Genomic DNA, 22255 nt, shown 5'->3' on the forward strand with positions numbered 1-22255 from the left:
AAAAAGTTTTTGTATTTATGCAGGGACACCTTCTGATTTCTGATTACATTATTTAGGATTGTTTGATTTTCACTAAAAATGATGATTTAGTGGAAAACAAAAAGAGGTGTGTTCTATCTATGATGCAATAAAAGGATTTGTTTCCTGACAAACGTTTGACTTTAGTCATTAACGGGATAATATGGTGAATCACAGTTATTTAGGCCAGGTTAATGGTGACATGAAGGTTTCATATCGTACCTGGATGGGCCCATGCAACGCTACGTGGACATGCTAACGCCACACAAGATGGTAGACATCTGGTGTCAACATATATAGTTTGTACTCAGATTAGTCATTCCCTCACAGAACGGTGGATCTCCTCTCAGATCAAGAACTCATCTCAAACACATTGCTGGAGCAGCCTTGGCTTCACTCTCTTGATTTCTGTCACCTGCCTGCCAGATCAGATATGACCATCATGCTCGATAACACCCATTTATCCTCCTTGAAGACTGCTAACGCTCCATAAAGACAACAAACACAGCAGGAGCAGCGAGGGAGGGAGGGAGGGAGGGAGGGAGGGAGACAGATCGAGACGGACAGCAAATAAAAAAGTAAAGAGGACAGAAGAGAACACGAGAGAAACAGAAATAAAAGGAGAGAAGAAGAGCGGGAAGAGAGAGAAGACGTGTTCAAGGTAGAAGCAGGTTCATACTTATCTTCCACAGACATACCAAGAAGATTATGTCATCGGAGGACACGCACGCACGCACGCACACTCACACACACACACACACACACACACACACACACTTACACACACTTACACACACACTTGGACCCCAGAGACACGTCATAAATGACTGTCACATCATTTAAACAGACAAGTCTTTGAATTATGGATGAGCAGTCCAGTAAAAACAGTCGCCGTGTTGCAGCAGAGACACACGAGCACAACCAGGTCCATTAAAGCGCTCCATCGGCTGGACCGCATCACGACTTCCACCTCACGCTTTGGTATGCAGACGGAGCTTTTACCCAAAGTGATGAGCGGTGACGCTTTCAAACAAAGGGTCGTCCAGAGCGAAATATAAGGTGATGAATAAATGAATAATAAAAAAATGTAATGTTTCAACATAAAATCCAAAGTATGGCCGGTGTTTCCCCTTCATTTGTGTGCCGCTGCTACAATATTAACACAAGTATTAATATCTGCTGTTCTGACACACACACACACACACACACACACACACACACACACACACACACACACACACACACACACACACTCCATCTAAAACACAGCCTTTAAAATACTACATTGTTTGTCAGAATCCGGACAACAACCAGCTTTTAAAGAGACTTGTTTTCTTTTTTAAATAAGCGCTGTGCGGTGGCTCTGATTCATGCTGATGTAAAGTGATTGATTATTATTATGTGGAAAAGTAAGTGAAAAATATTCATACAAACTGGAGAACAGAATTCAGTGTGGTAAAAGAGAGTGTTTGACTGGATCATTTGATCAAACTGTCAAAACAAATACCGGTGTATTTTCCAAAACATTTAAATGTTGTTTTATCCAACCGACCACCCAAAACCCGAAAGTGTGTTATCATCATTATCATATGGGACAAATAAAAGCATCAAATTCACAAAAGTGGTACGAGTGACATTTTGATATATTTGCTTAACAAATGTATCAAACGATGAACTTATAATCAAAATAGTTGCAGATGAATTATGCCCATCAACCAATGAATCCATTGTTTCAGCTCTATTGTGTAGACAAGCTTTTGTCTACAAAGGACACACATCACTGCAATATCTACCTCATCAAATAAAAAATAAATAAACTGACTGCTGCCATTCTGCACACTGGTGGACATTTGTTAAATTATGTAAAAAAGCTTGCACACACACACACACACACACTGTACACACAAGGTCACGATGTGTAATTTTAGCTGACTATACACAGAGATTCACACATTCATTATTCACACCAGGAAATGCTCTCTCTATTGGTTTTCAGGAGCAGCTGATGACACAGTGTCTCCCGACTGTTTGGGGAATCAGAACCTGGAAGCCATCGTTCTTCCCTCCATCAACAGTTCAGCCTCAATGACACAATGATCTGCTTTCTAAGGTTGAACTGTGCTCTGCTGGCTCCGAGCCAGCGCCGCTAAAGTCTCTAGAGCCTGAACACATGTGACTCAGTAACCAAACCTGGCAACGGCTTACAAGCCACACTCGAGGGATCACTGCTGGCTGTTTTCAACACAGTGTGTCTTTGCTATTGTGGGACGTCTCGTTTGTTGTTTGTGAGACGCTACACGTCACATCACGGATTGTGACACTCACAATGAGTTGATCCTGGTGATTTTTCATTTTGGGATAGTCATTAATGTCATCACAAGAGACTTTGTAAAGTGAAACAAAGAGTCTGATTTAAAAAAAATACAGGATAAAAATTATATTAATATATTTATGTTGGGAAACCATATACATTTTAAGTTATTATAGTATGTTAAGTGTCATTTTAAGAGTTTAATCACATTTTGATGATTGATGATATATGATATATTATAATATCTTGAATCGCAATTAATAATTAGTGATACGGTTTATCTATCTTTTTTATTTACATTTTGACTTTTGGAAAAAGGACTGAGACACAGAGACCAGGAGGACTGAGAGACAGAGACCAGGAGGACTGAGACACAGAGAGACCAGGAAGACTGAGACACAGAGACCAGGAGGACTGAAAGCAGAGACCAGGAGGATTGAGACACAAAGACCAGGAGGACTGAGAGACAGAGACCAGGAGGACTGAGACACAGAGACCAGGAGGACTGAGACATAGAGACCAGGAGGACTGAGAGACACAGAGACCAGGAGGACTGAGACATAGAGACCAGGAGGACTGAGAGACAGAGACCAGGAGGACTGAGACACAGAGACCAGGATGACTGAGACATAGAGACCAGGAGGACTGAGAGACACAGAGACCAGGAGGACTGAGACACAGAGACCAGGAGGACTGAGAGACACAGAGACCAGGAGGACTGAGACACAGAGAGACCAGGAGGACTGAGACACAGAGACCAGGAGGACTGAAAGCAGAGACCAGGAGGACTGAGACACAAAGACCAGGAGGACTGAGACACAGAGAACAGGAGGACTGAGAGACACAGAGACCAGGAGGACTGAGACACAGAGACCAGGAGGACTGAGACACAGAGATCAGGAGGACTGAGACACAGAGACCAGGAGGACCGAGACACTGAGACCAGGAGGACCGAGACACAAATACCAGGAGGACTGAGGGACCAGGAGGACTGAGACGCAGAGACCAGGAGGATTGAGAGACAGAGAGACCAGGAGGACTGAGACACAGAGACCAGGAGGACTGAGACGCAGAGACCAGGAGGATTGAGAGACAGAGAGACCAGGAGGACTGAGACACAGAGAGACCAGGAGGACTGAGACACAGAGACCAGGAGGACTGAAAGCAGAGACCAGGAGGACTGAGACACAAAGACCAGGAGGACTGAGACACAGAGACCAGGAGGACTGAGAGACACAGAGACCAGGAGGACTGAGACACAGAGACCAGGAGGACTGAGACACAGAGATCAGGAGGACTGAGACACAGAGACCAGGAGGACCGAGACACTGAGACCAGGAGGACCGAGACACAAATACCAGGAGGACTGAGAGACCAGGAGGACTGAGATGCAGAGACCAGGAGGATTGAGAGACAGAGAGACCAGGAGGACTGAGACACAGAGACCAGGAGGACTGAGAGACAGAGAGACCAGGAGGACTAAGACACAGAGACCAGGAGGACTGAGACGCAGAGACCAGGAGGACTGAGACATAGAGAGACCAGGAGGACTGAGACACAGAGGCCAGGAGGACTGAGACACAGAGAGACCAGGAGGACTGAGACATAGAGAGACCAGGAGGACTGAGACACAGAGACCAGGAGGACTAAGTCCATCCACAAGGAGCAACAGGACCACAACTCCCCCACAGTCAGCTTTCAACCTGCAACATTCGAGGCTTTTGCAAAGGCAACAAAGTCTAAATGAGACAGTCAGTGTTGGAGGGACTATACAGGACAGTTACTACCAGTTGATTGATCATATTGATTGATCCCAGTATGCCATGGTGTAAAATAGTGCTTACTGCCTGTGGCCACTTGGGTGTACTGCAACATATTACAGTGTTTCCCCTACCATTGTACAGGCCTGGCGGGGCCGCCAGTCCAAGGAGACCTGCCGCCAGGCCAGGAAAAAAAATCAATACGCCAAAAATAAGCCACCTATCAATTCATTCATAAATCTCTTAACATTTACATTAGGAGCGCCTCCGCGCAGCACAGTAGACTTGCTCCGCAAGAAGCGCGGCCACAACAATCCTCGCCGCGCGCTCCCGCTACGTTGTTCTTTTACGCGCTCGATGTTGTTCTGATGCCGTTCCGCCTCGTTAAACCACCACGATGTCGCTTTCTACTTTGAAAACACGGAAAGTTGATACTGTATTTTGACAAGCTGTTGCACTCTTCAGACTCGTGGTGTGAGCGGAACCGGACCGGTACCGGAACCGGAACGGTGCATTTATAAGAAAAATGCCGCTGTGTGTCTCCGTCCAAAATCTGCTTTCCTTGCGCTGCCTGCTCGCACAGATCCGCTCGTATATATATATGCAGAGACGGCGCTCCTTAAAAACAACATCAAGCCATGCGTGTGTAGTATTAGGACGTGATGACGTTTGTACAACCGGCTAACGGGCCAAAGCCCGTTTGGGCTGGAGCAGTGTGAATGCAAAGCCGCGGGGGACCCCCCTGGGGAAATCATGCCGAGGCACGCTACTGATCGCGCCCTTAGGCAGCCTATGTTAATAAAATAAGGATTGTTTTTGATAAGCTGTGGAACTCTGAGTTAACCTGAATTTACTAATCTAGTTTTCTACCTGAATTTCTATCAGGCTGTTGAGTAAACATATAACTTATATTTTACTTGATAAAATAAGACAATATATGCACTCATATGTCGTTATAGTGTTTTTCAGTATCTGTAGCTATTAATGTGATGCTCCTCATTTTCCAGCCATATTTTTCCGGCCCCTAATTTTGGATAATTTCCATCAACCGGCACCTTAATAAGTCACTCTCTCTCCTTGAATCCTTGAAAACCTTGAATACACTCGTGTTGAACAAAAATGTTGAATGCAAATATAATAATTGCAGAATTGCAGACTGCTTGCTGTGCCACCTGACTTAATCCAACTGCACCAATACACCATCCCAACCCTAAACAAACCCTGTCTGTTTAGGGTTTTTTCGGTGGGTACCACCAGGCCTGAAAAAAATTCTAGGGGAAACACTGTATTAAGACTGGAACGATTCCTTGAGTAACTGGATTACACTATGATGAGTTCAGGCTCTCGTCACTAAAACTTACGATTGGATAATGATGAGAAACGTGAATGAAGCCATTTGTTTGAAGGAGATGTTTTCAAAAATAGAATAGATAAAATAGATATTAGAGAAGGACATATGACCCGTTTCCCTTCCTAATGCAGCAGCGTATAATAATACATAATGCAAACTACCAAAGTCACAGTTTATTTTAAATCAAAACACATTTAAATCAAAATATAATCACATTCTTTGTCATTTACACTGTCAGATGATTGATTTTGTTTCATACTGTGGTGAAAAAATGTAAGTGAAAAATGGAATAAGGCACATGCACTGAATGGGTTTAGTTTTGATAATTATTGTATTCAATTTAAGAAATACAAATAAGGTCTTATTTTCTTTTTTTTCTTTAATAAAGTATGTTTTATCCAATTACTCAATGAATCGATTGGTATGATTGTCAATAAGCATAATAATAACTGACAGCTGTAGCCCTAAAACATATGCATGTCCATAGTTATTTATATCTATACGCCTCTTCAGCTTTTTTTAGACGATAATTTCACATATCATTTTTTCCTAAAGCCATATCGTCAGCAGGGGAATTTCAATGCTACCCGAACCTAAATTAAGGGTTTGTTCACCAGTGCATGTGGACACTGGCCACAGTGTGCAGTTCGATTTGAAGACACCAGGATCCCTGCCTCCACCGTACGTTGTAACGGAGACAGACGGATCGCTTCACTGCTCCTGAAAATGAACCCCATTGAGGCGGCGAAGTGAGTCTGCATTAATGAGCCTCTTCAAATAACAAGATGGCGGATCTATGTGCTCAGCTGAAGAAGTGCTTTAATTCCATGTCTGCTGCACAAACAGAACATTTTCAGGTTGCCAGTGGCGGGAAAAACACCTGCGGGGAGGGAGTCGACGCCAGGCAGCCAAAAACGCCGGTACGTTTTTTTGCCACCGCAGCTTGTAAATCAATCCACAGTTTTCTTCATACTGGTTTGGCAAGGGCTGTAACCGCTCGTGATTTCGGAGCTCGAGTTTTACACCAAAGCAAATCAGCAGAGTGCTTTTCCAGTTCAGCCTGACGTGCTGCCAAGCTGGAATAATCTCCCCAGTTAGCTGTATTTTCACAGTGAACGCCGCGCTGGACCAGCAGTCACAGTCTACACGGCCGAGCCGCGATGCTGCTTTCACTGGCAGGACTGCAGCAATATGTCAACTGTGCACGGCACATTTCATAAACATATGCTCATTATTTTTTTCAGATAATTGTATGTCGGTCGCAGTCGCACATACAAACCTCACACAAGCCCTCTCTCTGTAATATAGATGGGGAAAGTGAACGTAGAGTTTATCTTCCTTTGGGAGCACCAGATGAAGCTAGTTTTCTGCAGAGGTCCAGAGAGAAGATCATGGAGCACATTTGCATGGGGAGGAAGCACATTCTTTTCACGTTTATCTCTCCTGGAATTTTTCTGAGTATGCACGATGTTTTGAAGAAGAGCCAGTTGTTCACAAGAAGTGATAAGATCACAGCGGAGCTGCCAGCACCAACCGGTCGGCTCGCAGGTGGTACGATCTATACCTCCACATCTTTATAAACTGAGCTGTGTGCCCGAGATAACATCAATACTGACTCATGCACGACTGCTATGTCGGAAGATTAAGTAAATAAATAAATGGCCATTAGTCGGCACAGTGAACTAAACACAACATTGAGCTCATCCTGTTTAGAAATAGAAACTAGAAAGGAGATACTCCTGCAGCTTCTGTGCTGCCGCGGCATCTTAAGTGAAATATACAAACCGGTAAACGAGGTAACTTGAAACCCCCGCGATGACACAGTGGTGATTGGTAACAAACACGATGCCTTCATATGGCCTGAAACTGTCACGCCAAAAATAATATTTCTCCATCCAACGGGGAGGAAAATTGTTGGTGATTCCCCTGCTCATATAAATCATAATCAAGCATCCACGAGTCTGTTTTTTCTTCTGTAACTCGCTTGCTCCGTCATGCTCTGCCAACAATATTGTTTTCAAAATTAGCGTTACAAAGCTTGTGGTTGTAATTTTGTGTATTTTAAAAGTAAAACTTCCCACTTGAAGGACTACTGGAACATAATATTTATAACTGTGTTTTCATTGGTTTAAAATCACCTGAAACCAGATTAGAATGAGGCGTACACGGGTCCTCTATTTCATAGAGTCCGCCGCGCTGGCCCAACATGGTTCTACACTAGCCCAGAACTGACAAACAATGACTTTTTACGTCCCTCGAGGGCCACCATAGTTCTCCGACTCACATGTGAAACTGCGGTAACGTGAGCCGGCGCCGCAGAATGCAAAACCGTGCTGCCGCCAGACGCCGGCCGACTTCCGCTGCTCCTAAAGTGGTGTTATTATGGCAAGGACGGCCTCTGAGCGAGGCCGACGGCCACGCCACGGTTTTGGCCTCGCCGACTCACGTCTTATGAAGTGGAGCGAGCGGACGGATATTCGGCTGGTTGGGATCTGCCACCAAATCCTCCGCGCTGTCCCTTTAAACATTCCTACGCTGAATTCATCTTGTGTTCTCTAATTGTGGTTGTCCGTTCTCATCTTATATGTGATATCAAGCCAACTGACGATGATCAAGTGACATGATGTTGAGATATTTCCAGAGTATGCTGGCAAAAATAGTTCTTGAATTTAAAACAGATGGCACAAACTTCAGATGTTTGGCAATGGCTCCCATATATCAAGGAGCGAGTATAGGGTTTCTCTGCAGAGCTGCCATTATATTCAGCCATCAGACAGGGAGGGTTTCTTTTTTTTTGCAAAACAGGCAGAGCTAGCGCCGACAGTTTTTTCCCCCCTTCCTTGAATGGAAAAAAACAGCTCTGTCCTGCGAATGTTACACTTTCACTATCACACTATCAGCGTCCTTATTGGTCAGTCGATCTCACAAGAAGCCACAGCTCCAACCCACAAGGCCAAGCCCTACTTTAGTGGCTCAACCTTGTGGCTTGGATTGGCTTTTAACTGCGGCACGTGTAGAGAATCATAGTAGGACTGAAGAATGAACACGCCAGGTTGGTGTTCGATGACTTTGCAACTCTTTCTCGCTGAAAAACGATCGAGGAGAGCTCCTGGTAAGTATGAGCGGGGATGAACAGCAGCGCCGAGCAGAGAGGGAAAAAGCCCCGATATAGGCCCCTCGGAGTTGGTTTAATATCAAGAGCTGGCTCTTTCTGTCTCACAGACACACACCAAGAACAGTATGGCCTCAGACCTGGCAGGCAGCATTCAAGTTCTTGGAGCAGCTTTCTCTCTAATTTAAAAGTTGATTGCCGTGGGCTCTGTGTGTGTGACTAGTGAAATATGAGTGTGGAGAGCAGAGTTGGACCGAGTTTAGCTGTGCGTGCATGCGATCATGGGAGCGTGCGTACGCACCAAAGTACTGGATCGCCTCAGTTCGCCTATGCATGTGTGTGTGCGTGCGTGAGTCCGTGTGACGGTTTAAGTGGAGCCTGCATGCTTGTGTGTATAGTATGTGTGTGTGTGTGTGCGTGTGTGGTTTTTGGCCAGAGGCAGTGCTGGAGACCGGACTGCCAGTGAGAGCTGTCTGCAGGGAATCAGGCGAGGCCAAAGCCAAGCTGAATAACAGTACCTTTCTCTGAGTAGAATGAGGTGTTTGGAGGTGAATTTAACTGAACTGAGCCGTGCTAAAAACAGACTGAAGTATAGACTCGCTAAATTGTCGTAGGTCCACATTTAGAAAAGTGAGCCAAAAAAAAGGGCAATTTTAAAATTCAAGACAGATGCCACGGATGTAAGGAGTCGGGTGGAACAATGCAGTAGATCACATCCCCGTCTCTGGTTTGCTTTTTCCTATCGCAGCATTCAAGGGATCAGAGCTTCTATTAAAAATGACACTTAACTGGAATCGAGGGTAAATTCTCGACGGACGTGTTGCGATCTGACAAACAGCTTCTATTTATTCACAAGTTGGCTCGCTGCAGTCGCCTTACAGAAAGTGTAACCCCTTGACTGCACTACAGTTAACGCGACCGCACAAAGCCAAAATACTCTGGATTTATTGCATATGTTGCATTTCAGCGACGCCACTTGTAAGCTTTTCCTTTACAATTTTATTAAAAAGCAATAGGAATCAGACGATCGGGATACAAAAACAAAGTGAATCATGGAGAATTTCCATCATAAATACAGTCATGATTTAAAAAGATGAGCTAGATTAAAAGAAGAAATGTGTATCCTTTATTAATGCAGGGAGACTTTATGATTTATGATCATCTCATTTGAGATTTTCACTAAAAAGAATGTTCACCAAAAAAAAAGTTCCGTGAACACAATACAAATATGTGTTTCTTTAAATGTAAAGTGATTCCACTTTGTTTTAGTGCCATTTCAAGAGTTTGAAGCATATAGTATCATCCCGTGCCTACAAAGCAACACTGTGTCAATGTCAGCCATGTGTGGACTGAGGTGTTTCCCTGTCCTCAGAAATCTCAGCACCTTGGATTCCCCTTTCTCTTTAGGATATCCTCTCAGCCTCCGAGTCCAAAGAGCACATTTGCTCATGTATATTTCTAAACCATCTTTTTACAGGTTATTTGGTCACAGTGTTTACAAAGCAAAAATACACTTGAGTTTGCCTTTTTTAGAGAGAATACTGGGCTAACTTCCCAGAGGCAAACAGCAAGGCGCCCGCCGCCTCACCGTTTCCTCACAATGTGTACATGTGTTAACATTCTCAGGGCTGAGGTGGTCAAATGAGTGGAAGAGCTGATGTTCTGCTCCACAGGTGTCGAAGCCGGTTTCCCTGAATGCAACGTGAATTTGACCAGCTATGGATGCTGCAGGGAGGGGCCAGGTGTCCCGCCTCCACAGAGCTCATTAAGGTGGCTATTAGCCGTCTCTGCTTAGACTCAGTCGACACAGTTTAATTAGCTGAACGGATAAAAACAAAGACATAAATAGTGGGGCTGTATTGATAAAGGATGTTCAGTTTAGTATGTGACATCCTTTCTGTACGGATGGTATGATAATATAATATAATAGTTAATATCGTCACAAGGGACTTGAAAGCTCACTATCACGGTAGCCATGTGAATAATAGAGCCGGATTTAAAAAGGATACAGAAATACAGTTGAGCTCCGCTACAGTGGGAGTTGTTTGTCTGTTGTTCCTAAGTGACCAGTTGAAGTTACAGCCCAGTTCAGGAATATAACCGACACCGGGTCAGAGTCTGATGATGGAGGATTACACAATCAAATACTTTATTGATCCCCTGGGTTACAGTTACATCACAGACATTTCTGGGAAGGATTTTTGTTATTCATTTATATTTTATTGACAATATTAGTAGTAATATACAGTATTTGAGTGCTGTTAAAGTAAGAATTATGGCCAATGAGCAACTGTTGAAATAGTTATTTTCAGCATGTTTTCCCTGCTATACTGAAAAAGTACCGAACTGCCACTTTAAAACCGAGGTGCGTACTGAACTGTGACTTGCGTTACGCCCTGAATAAATAGTGATCAAAGTGGGGACCACTGGACTTATTAACATTGCAAGTCAGGCTGACTCAGTTGTGTTTTTCCAATTGGTCAACACAAAACTAGAGTCTATAAGTGTGAACTCTTCCCTTTCATCTCTCCAATCCCAGTCCAACGGCCAAATGTGATGGATACAACTTTAACCTGGAAGAAGGCAACACATCAGACCGTGAGCATCCAGCCACTGACGTGACTCCTCTGTGCTGAACAAAGCACCTTGAAGAGCCTCTGAGCTTTCAACACACTAAATCCTTCATTAACCCAGAAATCCCCTCAGTTGTCAACATTTAAAGTAGCAGTCGATGTGACAGCCAGAGTTTGCTAAGCCCCGCCCCCCCACTGATACACTGTCAAGCTGCCAGAGCTACCATGGAGCCCACACTGTCACTAAATGCACTCCCTGAATAAATATTATCTCACTGATTCAGCAGTAAAAACAGGTTCAAAGGATAAAAACACAAGCTAAGGAGTAAGTGGACCACCACGTCACCTCCAGACGGACGACAATGGAATGAAGGTCTTTATTCACTGTTACAATCACTAAAAAGCAAAAGCAGTGTACATCCAGTGTACCTTCAGTAGCTAGCGTAGCACAGACATGCTATAGTTCATTATGTACTAATGTACTCTGCTAATGCTAGTCCCACAGGTTTTTTAAATGTATAAACAGAATGTAGTATCACTATTAGACAACATTTAATCAACAACACCAGCCTGAAGATGCAGAACATGTGAAACAATCACACGAGTCTATGACGGTTGTCGGACCTGGCTGATGCTACACTATGATTGGCCAGTCAGCGAGGAGGGGGACTAGGCACCGACAACAATTTCAAGCACAGTTATCCTGGCCAAAACAATTTCAAGTCACAATGTTTGCCCAATAATCATCAAAATATGCTTAAAACTCCTAAAACGCCACTTAAACATTCTGATGTCACATCACATTGTGTTAAGAAACAAATATTTTTATTTACATCTTTTTTAAAGTGAAAAACAATCAAATAATCTTAAATCATAAGGTCTCCCTGCATGAATAAAAGATTGAATACATTGAAGTCATGATATTTATGATTGTCCAGATAATGGAAATTCACCACGATCACCATATAGTGATTGGGTTTGTTTTATCCTCTCTCATCCCATCCCTTGGTTGGACTAAGTGAAGCCTTAATTCTATGTTAAATAGCTTAAGTATATGCTAAAAGTATAAATGAGAAAAAATATAGACAAGTGAAGGGATGCAGCTTGATACTCTGAACACCCACACACTACGGAATGATCACAATCTTTGCTTGGCTTCCATTCATAATTACACTCCTACATCATGACCGCGATGATTCATGTGAAATATGTCCATTCCTATCAAATAAAAAACAAACAACCACCAAACAAAAACAACCAAATAATGACTCTAAATGGGAATACAAGTTTCCACGTCCGTGCGCTCAACAACATGCGATCTGTACCACATCATGTCTTTGACGTGATGTAGCGAAGCCGAAGTCACGTCACGATTTCTGGGTTCAAATTCTGCCACCGATGGCACAAAGTTACAGCGTGATGCGAGAGCACATCTCCACATTCAAATCTTCAATCCAGCTTGACTTTCTTAGTAGAAGCTCCTTTCATAACATGAACTTTGACCCACATTATGCCTAACATTAGGAGACATCTGATGGGCCGTTTTCACGACAACGTTTTCAACATAATTACGCAAATGTATTATTACGTTCCGCCGCTGTACACGCCAACCGGGATTTGGGGGGCTGCAGACGAAAAACTCGTGAAACCAGGTTCCAGGGTGAAATCTTCTGAATACACAAATCCAGCGTTGCGTGTAAACTAACAACACCGGCAACACGTGGAAACGCCACCTGCTGGCCTGGCATGCACACTACAGCGTTTTAGGTTTGTTTTTGCAGATCCGTTCATTTTCAAACAATGTCCTCTACACTTTTTTAACGCAAGGAAAAACGTTCCTGTTTGTAGCGAGACCACTGTCGTATAGATGTAGCAGACGGAGCGAAACATTTAAGTAATTTTGAGCAAAACAGCCCGCAGCCTCGTCTCCCTCTCTGCCTCTTTGTGCCACCTCCCTTCCCTCTCCTACTCCCTGAGACGCCCCCAGGCTTTGTCTTTCTGCCTGGGCTGTTTGCATTCCTGTTCAGCTCTATTTAAAGGCTGGCTGGAGGAATGCACATCTGTAGTGAGACCCCGTCCCACTGTCTCCGTCCCACAGTCTCCTGATTCCTCGGAGCATCGACCTTCCCCATCGCTGATGATGAATACACAAAAAAGAGCGCGGGACGAAGGCTAATGTTGTTTATCACATCAACAAGTGCTTTTGGATGACTCAGGATTTCAAGGCTTCATCCACACAGAGTTCCTGTGCTTGTATCAGAGAGCTGGAAGCAAAACAAGTCAATGAAAGCCAATGCAACTTCAGTGCTTTTGATGTATCGAGGGGGAAAAAATCCTATATACCATGTATGCACATAACCGTACAGCTTGGACCAAAATAACACATGAGCTTTGAATTAAATATATACATTTTGAATCCATCAATATTATAACACGTTACTGGCTTGGTGCTACTTTCTTCCCCCAAAAATAAAATATTCCATATTGAATGCACACAACCAGACAGCTCACAAACCAAAATAACAAACTTTTAATAATTAATTAATTATAACAATATAGCTCAATAAACTTTCATAAGACAAAGCGTCCAATTAAAATTTAAACCGAAACTCAGAGCTGTTATCACCAGAGGAGGAAACAGAGGACGTTTATCTCCTTATCATCATGAAATCACAACACATGATAGAATAACGCCGGTTATTATACATAACGCTTATAACGCTGATACTTGGAGAAGGAACATGTCATAAAACAAGTGCTCGGGGTCCACGAGCTAAAGAGGGAGCAACATGCGAGCTAGCAAGATGACACATCCCCACTGTGAACAACATTGGAGTAAGTGTGTTCCCTCCTGTCCCGGTTAGTGAGCCGGATAAACTTTTCGCCCCCCCGCCGCCGCACGCGCAGCTCCCTCGCCGCGTTCCCACTCCCGCCTCCCCGCTTCGTACGGTTCTAACCACACACTTACCTTGGAAAATGTCGCCGAGTCAAGCGGGCATTATTACGTTGTCGCCTTCCATAGTTGGGACTTTGTCGAGTTGTTCTTCGGCTCCCCCGGACGGACTAGCGGGGCTCGAGAGCAACAGCGTCGGACAGGGAGGAGGGGGGAGGAGGGAGGAAGGAGACCAGACGGGTCAGCCGCCGCCTCGTTGGAAGAGCCGGCTGTCAATCACACGCTTTTTGGTGGGCGGGTCCTAACTGTAAAGGGATCGTGGAAGCTGAGCGGCTGAGCTATCAGCGCTGATCCCAGGTCTGAGGTCTGCGGAATGTGGCATGGAAAAACTACATGCGGGTCTCCCGCAGCAGGATTATGATGGTTTACAACGGCATCACGAGTCACGGGACAAACAAGCTGCTATTGGATGGTAGTTTGACAAAACTGTAGAGAACTGATCATTTAAACAAATGCGATATTAGTGGAGGAATGTAGACACAATGATCAAGCAGGAGGTTTAACTAGACATGTTGGTAATTTAACTACTGCTTATCCATTACTTTTTATACATTTTAATTCAATTAATCATATTTTTTATTTATGAGAGCTGGTTTTCCAATAATCCAAATATGATGAGTTCTTACCTTGTTTTAAGGAGAGGGGGGATGCTAAATGATAAACAGTAACTAAAATGATGATTATTATGTCATTATTGTTATGTCCCGTTAACTGATGATAAACATTCAGCCTTCTACTGCTAAGGACAAGTAGCACACGGGGGACATGTATAATGTGTTTTCTCCCACTAATTGTATTATGTACACAAATATAGCAACTATATGTCCATAAATACTGTTTCCCAGCTAGTTATGAACAGATCACGGTTGGCTGATAAATAACAGGATTTAAGTGTTTATTCTACTTCATGAGTTCCCGATTTATTTATTTTTACATATTATGTAGCTGTAATGTGGAAAGTGACACACATTAAATCCATTAATGGTTCCGGTGCTCTGCACTTTCGCAGTAAATTGGATGAGAGTCACATCTCATTATCCAAAGCAGTGACCTTTGCCTGCCTCGTGAATGCAAATAGAGGGAAAAACACATCTGCCAGCGTAACACTACGGGGGCCCACCTCTCTGATGCAGCCCCGACACACACTGAGGAGTTTAGACTCCACACAGGTAACATTTTGCATAACTTTGCATCCATACAGCTGACAAACTGGTCACTCAGTTTGTGAAGTCTTCTCAGTATTGATATTGTTCATAACAGGTTCAGGAACATAAAGATAAAACACGTAACACAATGCAACAGCAGACTCTAAAAGAGGTTTCCTAGTAACCTTGAAAAACAGTTCCACTAACACAAAGCGGTGCGTGCTCCGTTCCAGGTTATTTATTTGTGAAGTCACTTTGACCTTCGACCTTGGACAGACTGGACAAGAACAGTTTGATAAAAACTTTGGCAGTTGGTGTCCAGCCCACTCATCGGGCAAACAACGCTGAAATCAGTTGGAAAAGGGGGATTTCCAAATAAAGCCCCCCTCGCTGACCCCGACCCGTCAGTGGCAGCTTGGAGGAGTTACAGCACTTCTCATTAGGGGGACAGTGAATACCAGGCAGGCCGAGAAGGGAGCATGTTGCCTTCACTGTCTGGTTTTCATTTTTTATTTTTTTACATATTTGCACTGTATTCTCTTCAAAAGTGTTTTGGGTTAGACGACCTGCAGCAGTGAGCGGTGAGCTGGTCTCCTTGTTTTTCTTCCTTTCCTTTTGGCCTGGTGCTTAGTCTGCCAGTCCAGCTGCCTTACTGGTGATCCATGTACCTGTCAGTCTGATCCCATCTGCCTATCCTTGATCTCACCAGTCTTTGTCTGTGCTTCCTCTGTGAGTGTTTTTTTTTTGGTATATCATTTAGCTATCTCTGTTTGTGCAGCTGTTACATCCAACGTCTCTCACTTATCTTCCATCAAACCCACTAGTTTGTCTCGTGGCTCTATTTATAATCCCAAATACTGGAGCTGAAACACACAGTGACGTTTGAGGAGAATGAACTCTACTTGCTTGTATTGGCTGCTCATTATGCGTGTGTATTGTGTCCAGCTCCCTTGTTAGTCCATCCTCTGACTATGAGAATGCAGCATGTTGACTTATCAACCACCTGTTGCTTTATGTGATGCTGTTTGGCTTCCCTCTACTGGCCATTCTAAGACATTGCATACAGGAGGTGTGTTGAGTTTGCACACATTTACATATACTGTACATATAGATACATATCAAAGACCTCAGGAAATGTATTTAGTTTTGATTTGATTATGAATCACAGGAAGAGTTTTATTTGAAGTTATGTGATTAATGTGAAGCTCTGTGAGCATGTTTACATGGATGAAAACACACTTAATTACCTTTTATTCAGATTTTTGGCACAATGCCAATGAACAAGCAGCCCCAAATATTTCCATGAATAAGTCTGACGTCAGTTGGATGAAAAGTAATGGAAGTTGTCCTATTCTGTTGTGTTAACATCCTGGACCTAGAATCACACATTTTTAATGTATTTAATATAATGTACAAAACCCAAGAGAGGGAATAAAGTAGACAGATTGGTCGATACATAGAACAAAGGTGGAGATGCAGTTTTTTAACATTGATACACAAAATGGTAAATGATAAGGAGATAATATGGATAACATAAGAGAAAAAAGCTATTGAAAATAAAATGAAAGAAAAAAAACTACAGGGGGACTGACTACAAAAAAGCCAGGTAAGAGTCATTAAAAAGGCAAGGATTGAGAAATGAATGTAAAGTGTGTTTAAAGTGTGTTTAAAGTGTGTGTACTATACCTACCTGTACCTAATTGGCAAAAAGAAAAAATAACTACACATACTTTAATCAGATTATTCACAGGATGTGGATTAATCACGATTAATTACTATTTGTAAGTGTACCAGAAAAAAATCCCATTTTCTCTGTATATTGTTGTGGGAATGGAAAGATGGAAACATTTTCGCCATAGCGGAACGGAAGGTCAGAGCGTCTCCAATTCGTGTGCCGTGTACCTATTTCCGGTTTCGAGTCTCTACGACTTTCCGCTCCGGAGATGCACCTGGAGAACCACCAGACCCCCCAACATTGTAAACCAGTCCTGTAAGGAAAGGCAGAGTCTCCTCCAATCCAATCATGCTCACATGTTCACCCACTTAACTTTGCATCAACACAGGCGGCCAGCACCCTACACCACATTACCCAGGTCACCAAGGAACGTGTGAACATGTGGGTGTATGATTCCCAGGAAAGGTGATGAGTCCTGTGTCGAGCCCACAAACCCTGAAAAGAGACAGAACCGTATGAACAGACATCCTCATCCTCCACCACACTGAGCAAACCGCCGACACTGCACAGTGGCTCCCCTGCCCTAGACCGGGCTCGCTCACTTTGACTCCCCATACCCTGCCGTCAGTTCCAACCCTTTATCCCACAATAATGTTCTGGACGCTGCCGTCCGTAGGGACGACGCGTCACGTGGCTCTGCTGTGTTGCTGCCGTTTGCACACTGACTCACATGCCAGCCAGGCAAACTGAGGTTGAGTCAGACCTCCAACAAAAGTGCCTCGTTCAGGTCCATTCTCACATTCACACGTATAGACGGCATGGCATTGGCCGGCTGCAGACGCACGCCACACACATGAATGCAAACGCACAAAGAGCACAATGGCACACTTTTGGACACCCTTCCCCATCCAGTCACAGCAAAGCCGCAGAGGGGAGTTAAATCCCTGCGCGACGTCATTGCCAGGCAGCGGGTGGGTGTGGTCTTCACCGGTTGGTGAGACATACCAGAGCTTATATGCTGAACAGCCGCTGCCATTCACAGGCAACACCCTCTTTCTCTCCTCTCCCCTGGCATTATTTCTCTCAGGCTGGCTCACTGTTGCTCCAGCATTCACTGGGTGAAGTCCTGCTTTTTTGTTTCAATATCAGAAAGGTAAATACTTCACTTTTCGATATCTGTCATTCTTTTGCACTTTCTGGCTCTCTCTGTTCTGTGACATCTGCACATTCAAGTCCTGCTCATCTGAAGCCTGTTGGGTTTGTTTTTCTTGCGGAGGTCCACATCCATCAGTCTTGTGAAGAGTCCAGCACAGTTTGGTGACGGTTGATACGATGGCCCTCCCGTTGGCAGTGCTGATGTGTCTGTCAGCTATCCAGCTGAGTTTGGGAGATAAGCCCGTGGACGAAGTCGTCACAACAAGTAAGTGCTGACATGGGGAATAAGTGTGAGTAATGGGGAGATACAGAGAGGCAGGCGAGGTGAAAGATTATTATGAGGCAGAGATTAAACAGATCTACTCCGTTTCTGACTCATTTCTCAGATCAGACGTCGTATGACATCACTTTCAAAAAGTGAGTCTTCACATGAAAACAAAAACAAGAAATAGTCAAGGCAACACATCTGGTTTTACTAGATGAGTCTATTTAAAGCTCTACAACTACATTTCATCTATGTGGCAGGCATCAGCCTGTTGGTTAACTACCTCTATTCTTGTGATCCAGACGAGTCGCATACGGGTGACCTCATATTAATATGAGGATGTTCATCACAGAGATAAAATCCTGGGAAAAGTCCATTTTGACAAATCTTGACAATTTTATATGTTGTGCTACGGCAAAGTGTCATTGAGACACACACACACGCACACACACACACACACACACACACACACACACACACACACACACACACACACACACACACACACACACACACACACACACACACACACTGTGTAATGTGTGTAGAGAGCAGTGAATAACAACAGAGAGCAACTTGATTGAAAGGACAGTACAACTGCTGATGACAGGAGTCAGATTTATGACCAACAATCTAGAAATCAGATAAACAAAACGTTGGGAGACGCTGCCAATTTATCTTTGTTATGTCTATAGTACAACGAAATGACACAACTAAACAATCTGTGTAGCACTTTACAAAGGAAAGAAAGAGAAGAAAGAAAGAAAGAAAGAAAGAAAGAAAGAAAGAAAGAAAGAAAGAAAGAAAGAAAGAAAGAAAGAAAGAAAGAAAGAAAGAAAGAGTATGCATCTACCGGTATATAAAAGACAGAAAATACAAACATGTTATGATCAAACAGGCATCAACTCAAAGTTAGGACAAGGACATCAGCTAGTTTCCATCTTCCCTCACAATATGTGTAACACTGAAGGAAAAAGTGGTTGTAATTAAACTCCTGTACAAGCAGGTTACTATTAAAGGCAATTAACGGTATTAAGTCAAGCAATAAAGCGATCCAACTTCAAATAATTTCAAACTCTTAAAATAAATTGCACGGCGTGTGTCTGTGCACGTCAGTGACTCTGCCGCCGTCTGGTTGGGTACAGTGAGTCAGAAGGAAGAGAACGTCGTCATTGGTCAGAAGCTATTTGGTTTGGCAGAACGGAGTTTGGTTTGGGAAGCGTTTGGAAATGAAAAGTAATCCATCAGGACCACTCAGGACCAATTCACCAAACAGCAGTGCCTGGCTTCTGTTAGTGGAAGGGTTTTCACTGAGGCAGAGGAACATTCTAGTTGGTCAGTTATGTAAGGTGCAGATTACTGTTTGTACAGTCGAATCCACAGTGTTGCATCAGAGAAATTAGGCAAAAATGGGCTTGGCTTTTATTTGTCATTTTGTGGTGTGTTAGTCATTCAATTAACTTCACAGTTGACTTCTTTACAATCTGTGTTATAATCTTACATAATGTGCCTTTAAAGAACATTAAGTCACACTCAGTCCTCATCGTTACTCAGAGCGTAGTCCTCCCAAAGTCTGATAACCAACCAATGTTGGGTGTGATCTGTTGCACCTCTGAACACATGTTTTGGACGTCCATTGTCGTCCATGTGTTGTACAACAATGCATAATGAACGTCTGTGCTTGACAGCGTGGGGATGAACAGCTGTTAGATGGCTGCAAAAAACAGGAATTTCAACCGATGCTGAGTCACGTTACAGGTTGGAAACTGAGAGGCATGCAGACATCAGCATGCTAACATGCTCACAATGGCGGTGCTAATATATATTTATATTTATCAAGTATTTAGCATGACTTTGTTCATGTTAGTTGAACTGCTAAAATTAGCAATTTTAGCAGTAAATAACGTGAAATGTGCAGAAACACTAACAGAACAATTTACGGCGGCACAGTTATCTGGACCTAATTTAATGGCAATCCATTCAATGTCTGAGAAATCAAAACCCCAAACCCCCAAGTTGGTTGGGAATCTATCTATAGACTGTTTCACTGTGTAAGACTAAACCTCGAACCTTCCGGCAGTGGAAATCTCATTCTCTGGCAGTTTGTCCAAACAATAAAAACCAACATCATGTTGACTCCCTGGGCCACCCAAGGTACAGAAGCTGCAACCATTACATCTAAATCCCCCTTGGCTTTCCTTTAGAAAGCCTGCCTTATACACTCGGGCTGCTGATTGAGGCTTGGTTTGGAGAAGTGAAGACAGTTTGGCAGCGGTGGAGTAAAACTGTCTGAATCCACGGTTTAGTTGTCAGAAAGTTTCCAAGTCTCTGACTGATGATCTGGACTGAAGCAGCACATTTTCAGGATGAAGGAGAACAAAAACCCCAGAGGAACACACAGAGTCCTACCACTGCTGACTCTCAATGAATATATATGCTCTATGTATGCCTCTAGTGCCAATTTGTAAATGTCAGGCCAGCGGGTCACTTTCCACTCATTACATGCATATGTGTCTTACAATAAACGTACAACTTGACAGGCAGTTAGGTTTAGGCAACAAAACCACTCGACTAAATAATGAATCATCACATGACAAATGAGTCAAGTGACTAGCAAGTGACAAACAATTCAATTACTGGTGAGTGTTAAACGAGTTTCATGACTTAATTTTAAGAGCACTGAGCTTCTTCTTTTTTTTATTTTGATCTGCTCACAGAGCTCCATGGGATCTTTTCAAGTCCAGACTAAAAATTGTTGGGTGACCCACCCCTCAACAAAGAATATTAAGACATAACGACTGCATTTCAGTGAATTATCTTATCTTTTATTAAAAACATGTAGGTGAATGAGTCGTCCCACCAATAGCTATGACACGTTTCATGCATTTCTGTCTGTGTTGAACATCCTTTTAGAAAAAGTGCCTCTCCTGGGCGGCTGGTTTGAGAGGAATCTGGAGTCCGCTGAGGTTCAGGAGGCGACGCAACACGCCGTGAAGTTGTTCAACGCTCACTCCAAGAGCAAGAAGATGTTCAAACTGGTCTCCATCACCGCCGCTCAGAGTCAGGTCCTGATCCCCTTTCAGAACCAGAGGAACTCCACCGCCCCGCCAGCACCGTCTAATAGATCTGTCCTCCGTCCTTTAGGTGACCAACGTGATCAACTTTAAGATTGACGCAGTCCTGGGAAAAACCAAGTGTCTTAAGACTGAAAAGCATGACTTGGAGAGCTGCAGTCCTGAGAAAAAGGTAACTTAAAAGCTAATTATAAAGCAAGACATCCAGCCATAGCACCAATATATATAGTCATGCTTTTCTGTCTCATAGTTTTACAAAGACTAAAATGTACACATTGCCTTTCCCGACTCCTGTGTGACGGTTATTTTTGTTTCCCTCTCTGCAGCAGCTGAAGTGCCACTTTGTGGTGACCTTCAACCCCCGCAACAACAAACATGAGCTGCAGACGCACAAGTGCAGGAAACTGGTGGATGAGGTTTAACTGTTATTGTTTTAATAGTTCGGCTCCGTAGCTTTGACTACATTTTTACATTTTGATAGGATGTTGATGGGTTTGAAGAAGCTGGTTTGAACTGCTGGGTGTGTCGGTAACGATGGCACATCATGACTTTGACATGACTTTTGTCAGCACAGTGTGGAGGTTTGCATATTGATATACTGTATATTCATTTGTTTGATGGTTTTGTATACTGTCAAAGAGAACATTTGATATAATCATGATTAAGGATGTTAAGTATGAGACAAGAATAAAGAACATGATGCTTTTTACATCAGTATTTATTTTATTGAGGGGATTTTTACATAAATGAATCAATAATAAGATGGCCATTCATGAAGTCTTGTGTTTTCATTTCCTTTCAAATATCTGAAAAGAATAATAAGAGATCCGTCATAACAGGGAACACAGTTGTATCACATATTT

At 43.3% G+C, this 22255-nt stretch overlaps 2 protein-coding genes across 4 annotated transcripts in view; one reads left to right on the forward strand and one right to left on the reverse strand.

Annotated features, from left to right (window-relative positions):
- il11ra (interleukin 11 receptor subunit alpha) overlaps positions 1 to 14232 on the reverse strand; it is a 57582-nt gene extending 43350 nt beyond the window's left edge. For both annotated transcript variants that reach the window (XM_084035303.1, XM_084035302.1), the window contains exon 1: positions 14094 to 14232. The gene's annotated coding sequence lies outside the window, so the exon portion shown is untranslated. The remainder of the gene's footprint in view (positions 1 to 14093) is intronic.
- Positions 14233 to 17883: 3651 nt separating this feature from the next.
- Positions 17884 to 22185, forward strand: LOC311029882 (cystatin). Of its 2 annotated transcripts, none has more exons than XM_084035281.1 (5): positions 17884 to 18050; positions 18171 to 18318; positions 21232 to 21383; positions 21463 to 21564; positions 21719 to 22185. In XM_084035281.1, the coding sequence occupies exons 2-5, from the start codon at positions 18231 to 18233 to the stop codon at positions 21812 to 21814; spliced, it is 438 nt and encodes a 145-aa protein (XP_083891407.1). In that variant the 5' UTR covers positions 17884 to 18050; positions 18171 to 18230; the 3' UTR covers positions 21815 to 22185. The 2 variants fall into 2 exon arrangements, with proteins under 2 accessions (XP_083891407.1, XP_083891406.1); XM_084035280.1 differs by having other exon boundaries at positions 17888 to 18051; positions 18175 to 18318.
- Positions 22186 to 22255: the final 70 nt, after the last annotated feature.

The sequence above is a fragment of the Eutrigla gurnardus genome (genome assembly GCF_963514095.1).
Source record: "Eutrigla gurnardus genome assembly, chromosome: 19".
NCBI classification, from domain to species: Eukaryota; Metazoa; Chordata; class Actinopteri; order Perciformes; family Triglidae; genus Eutrigla; species Eutrigla gurnardus.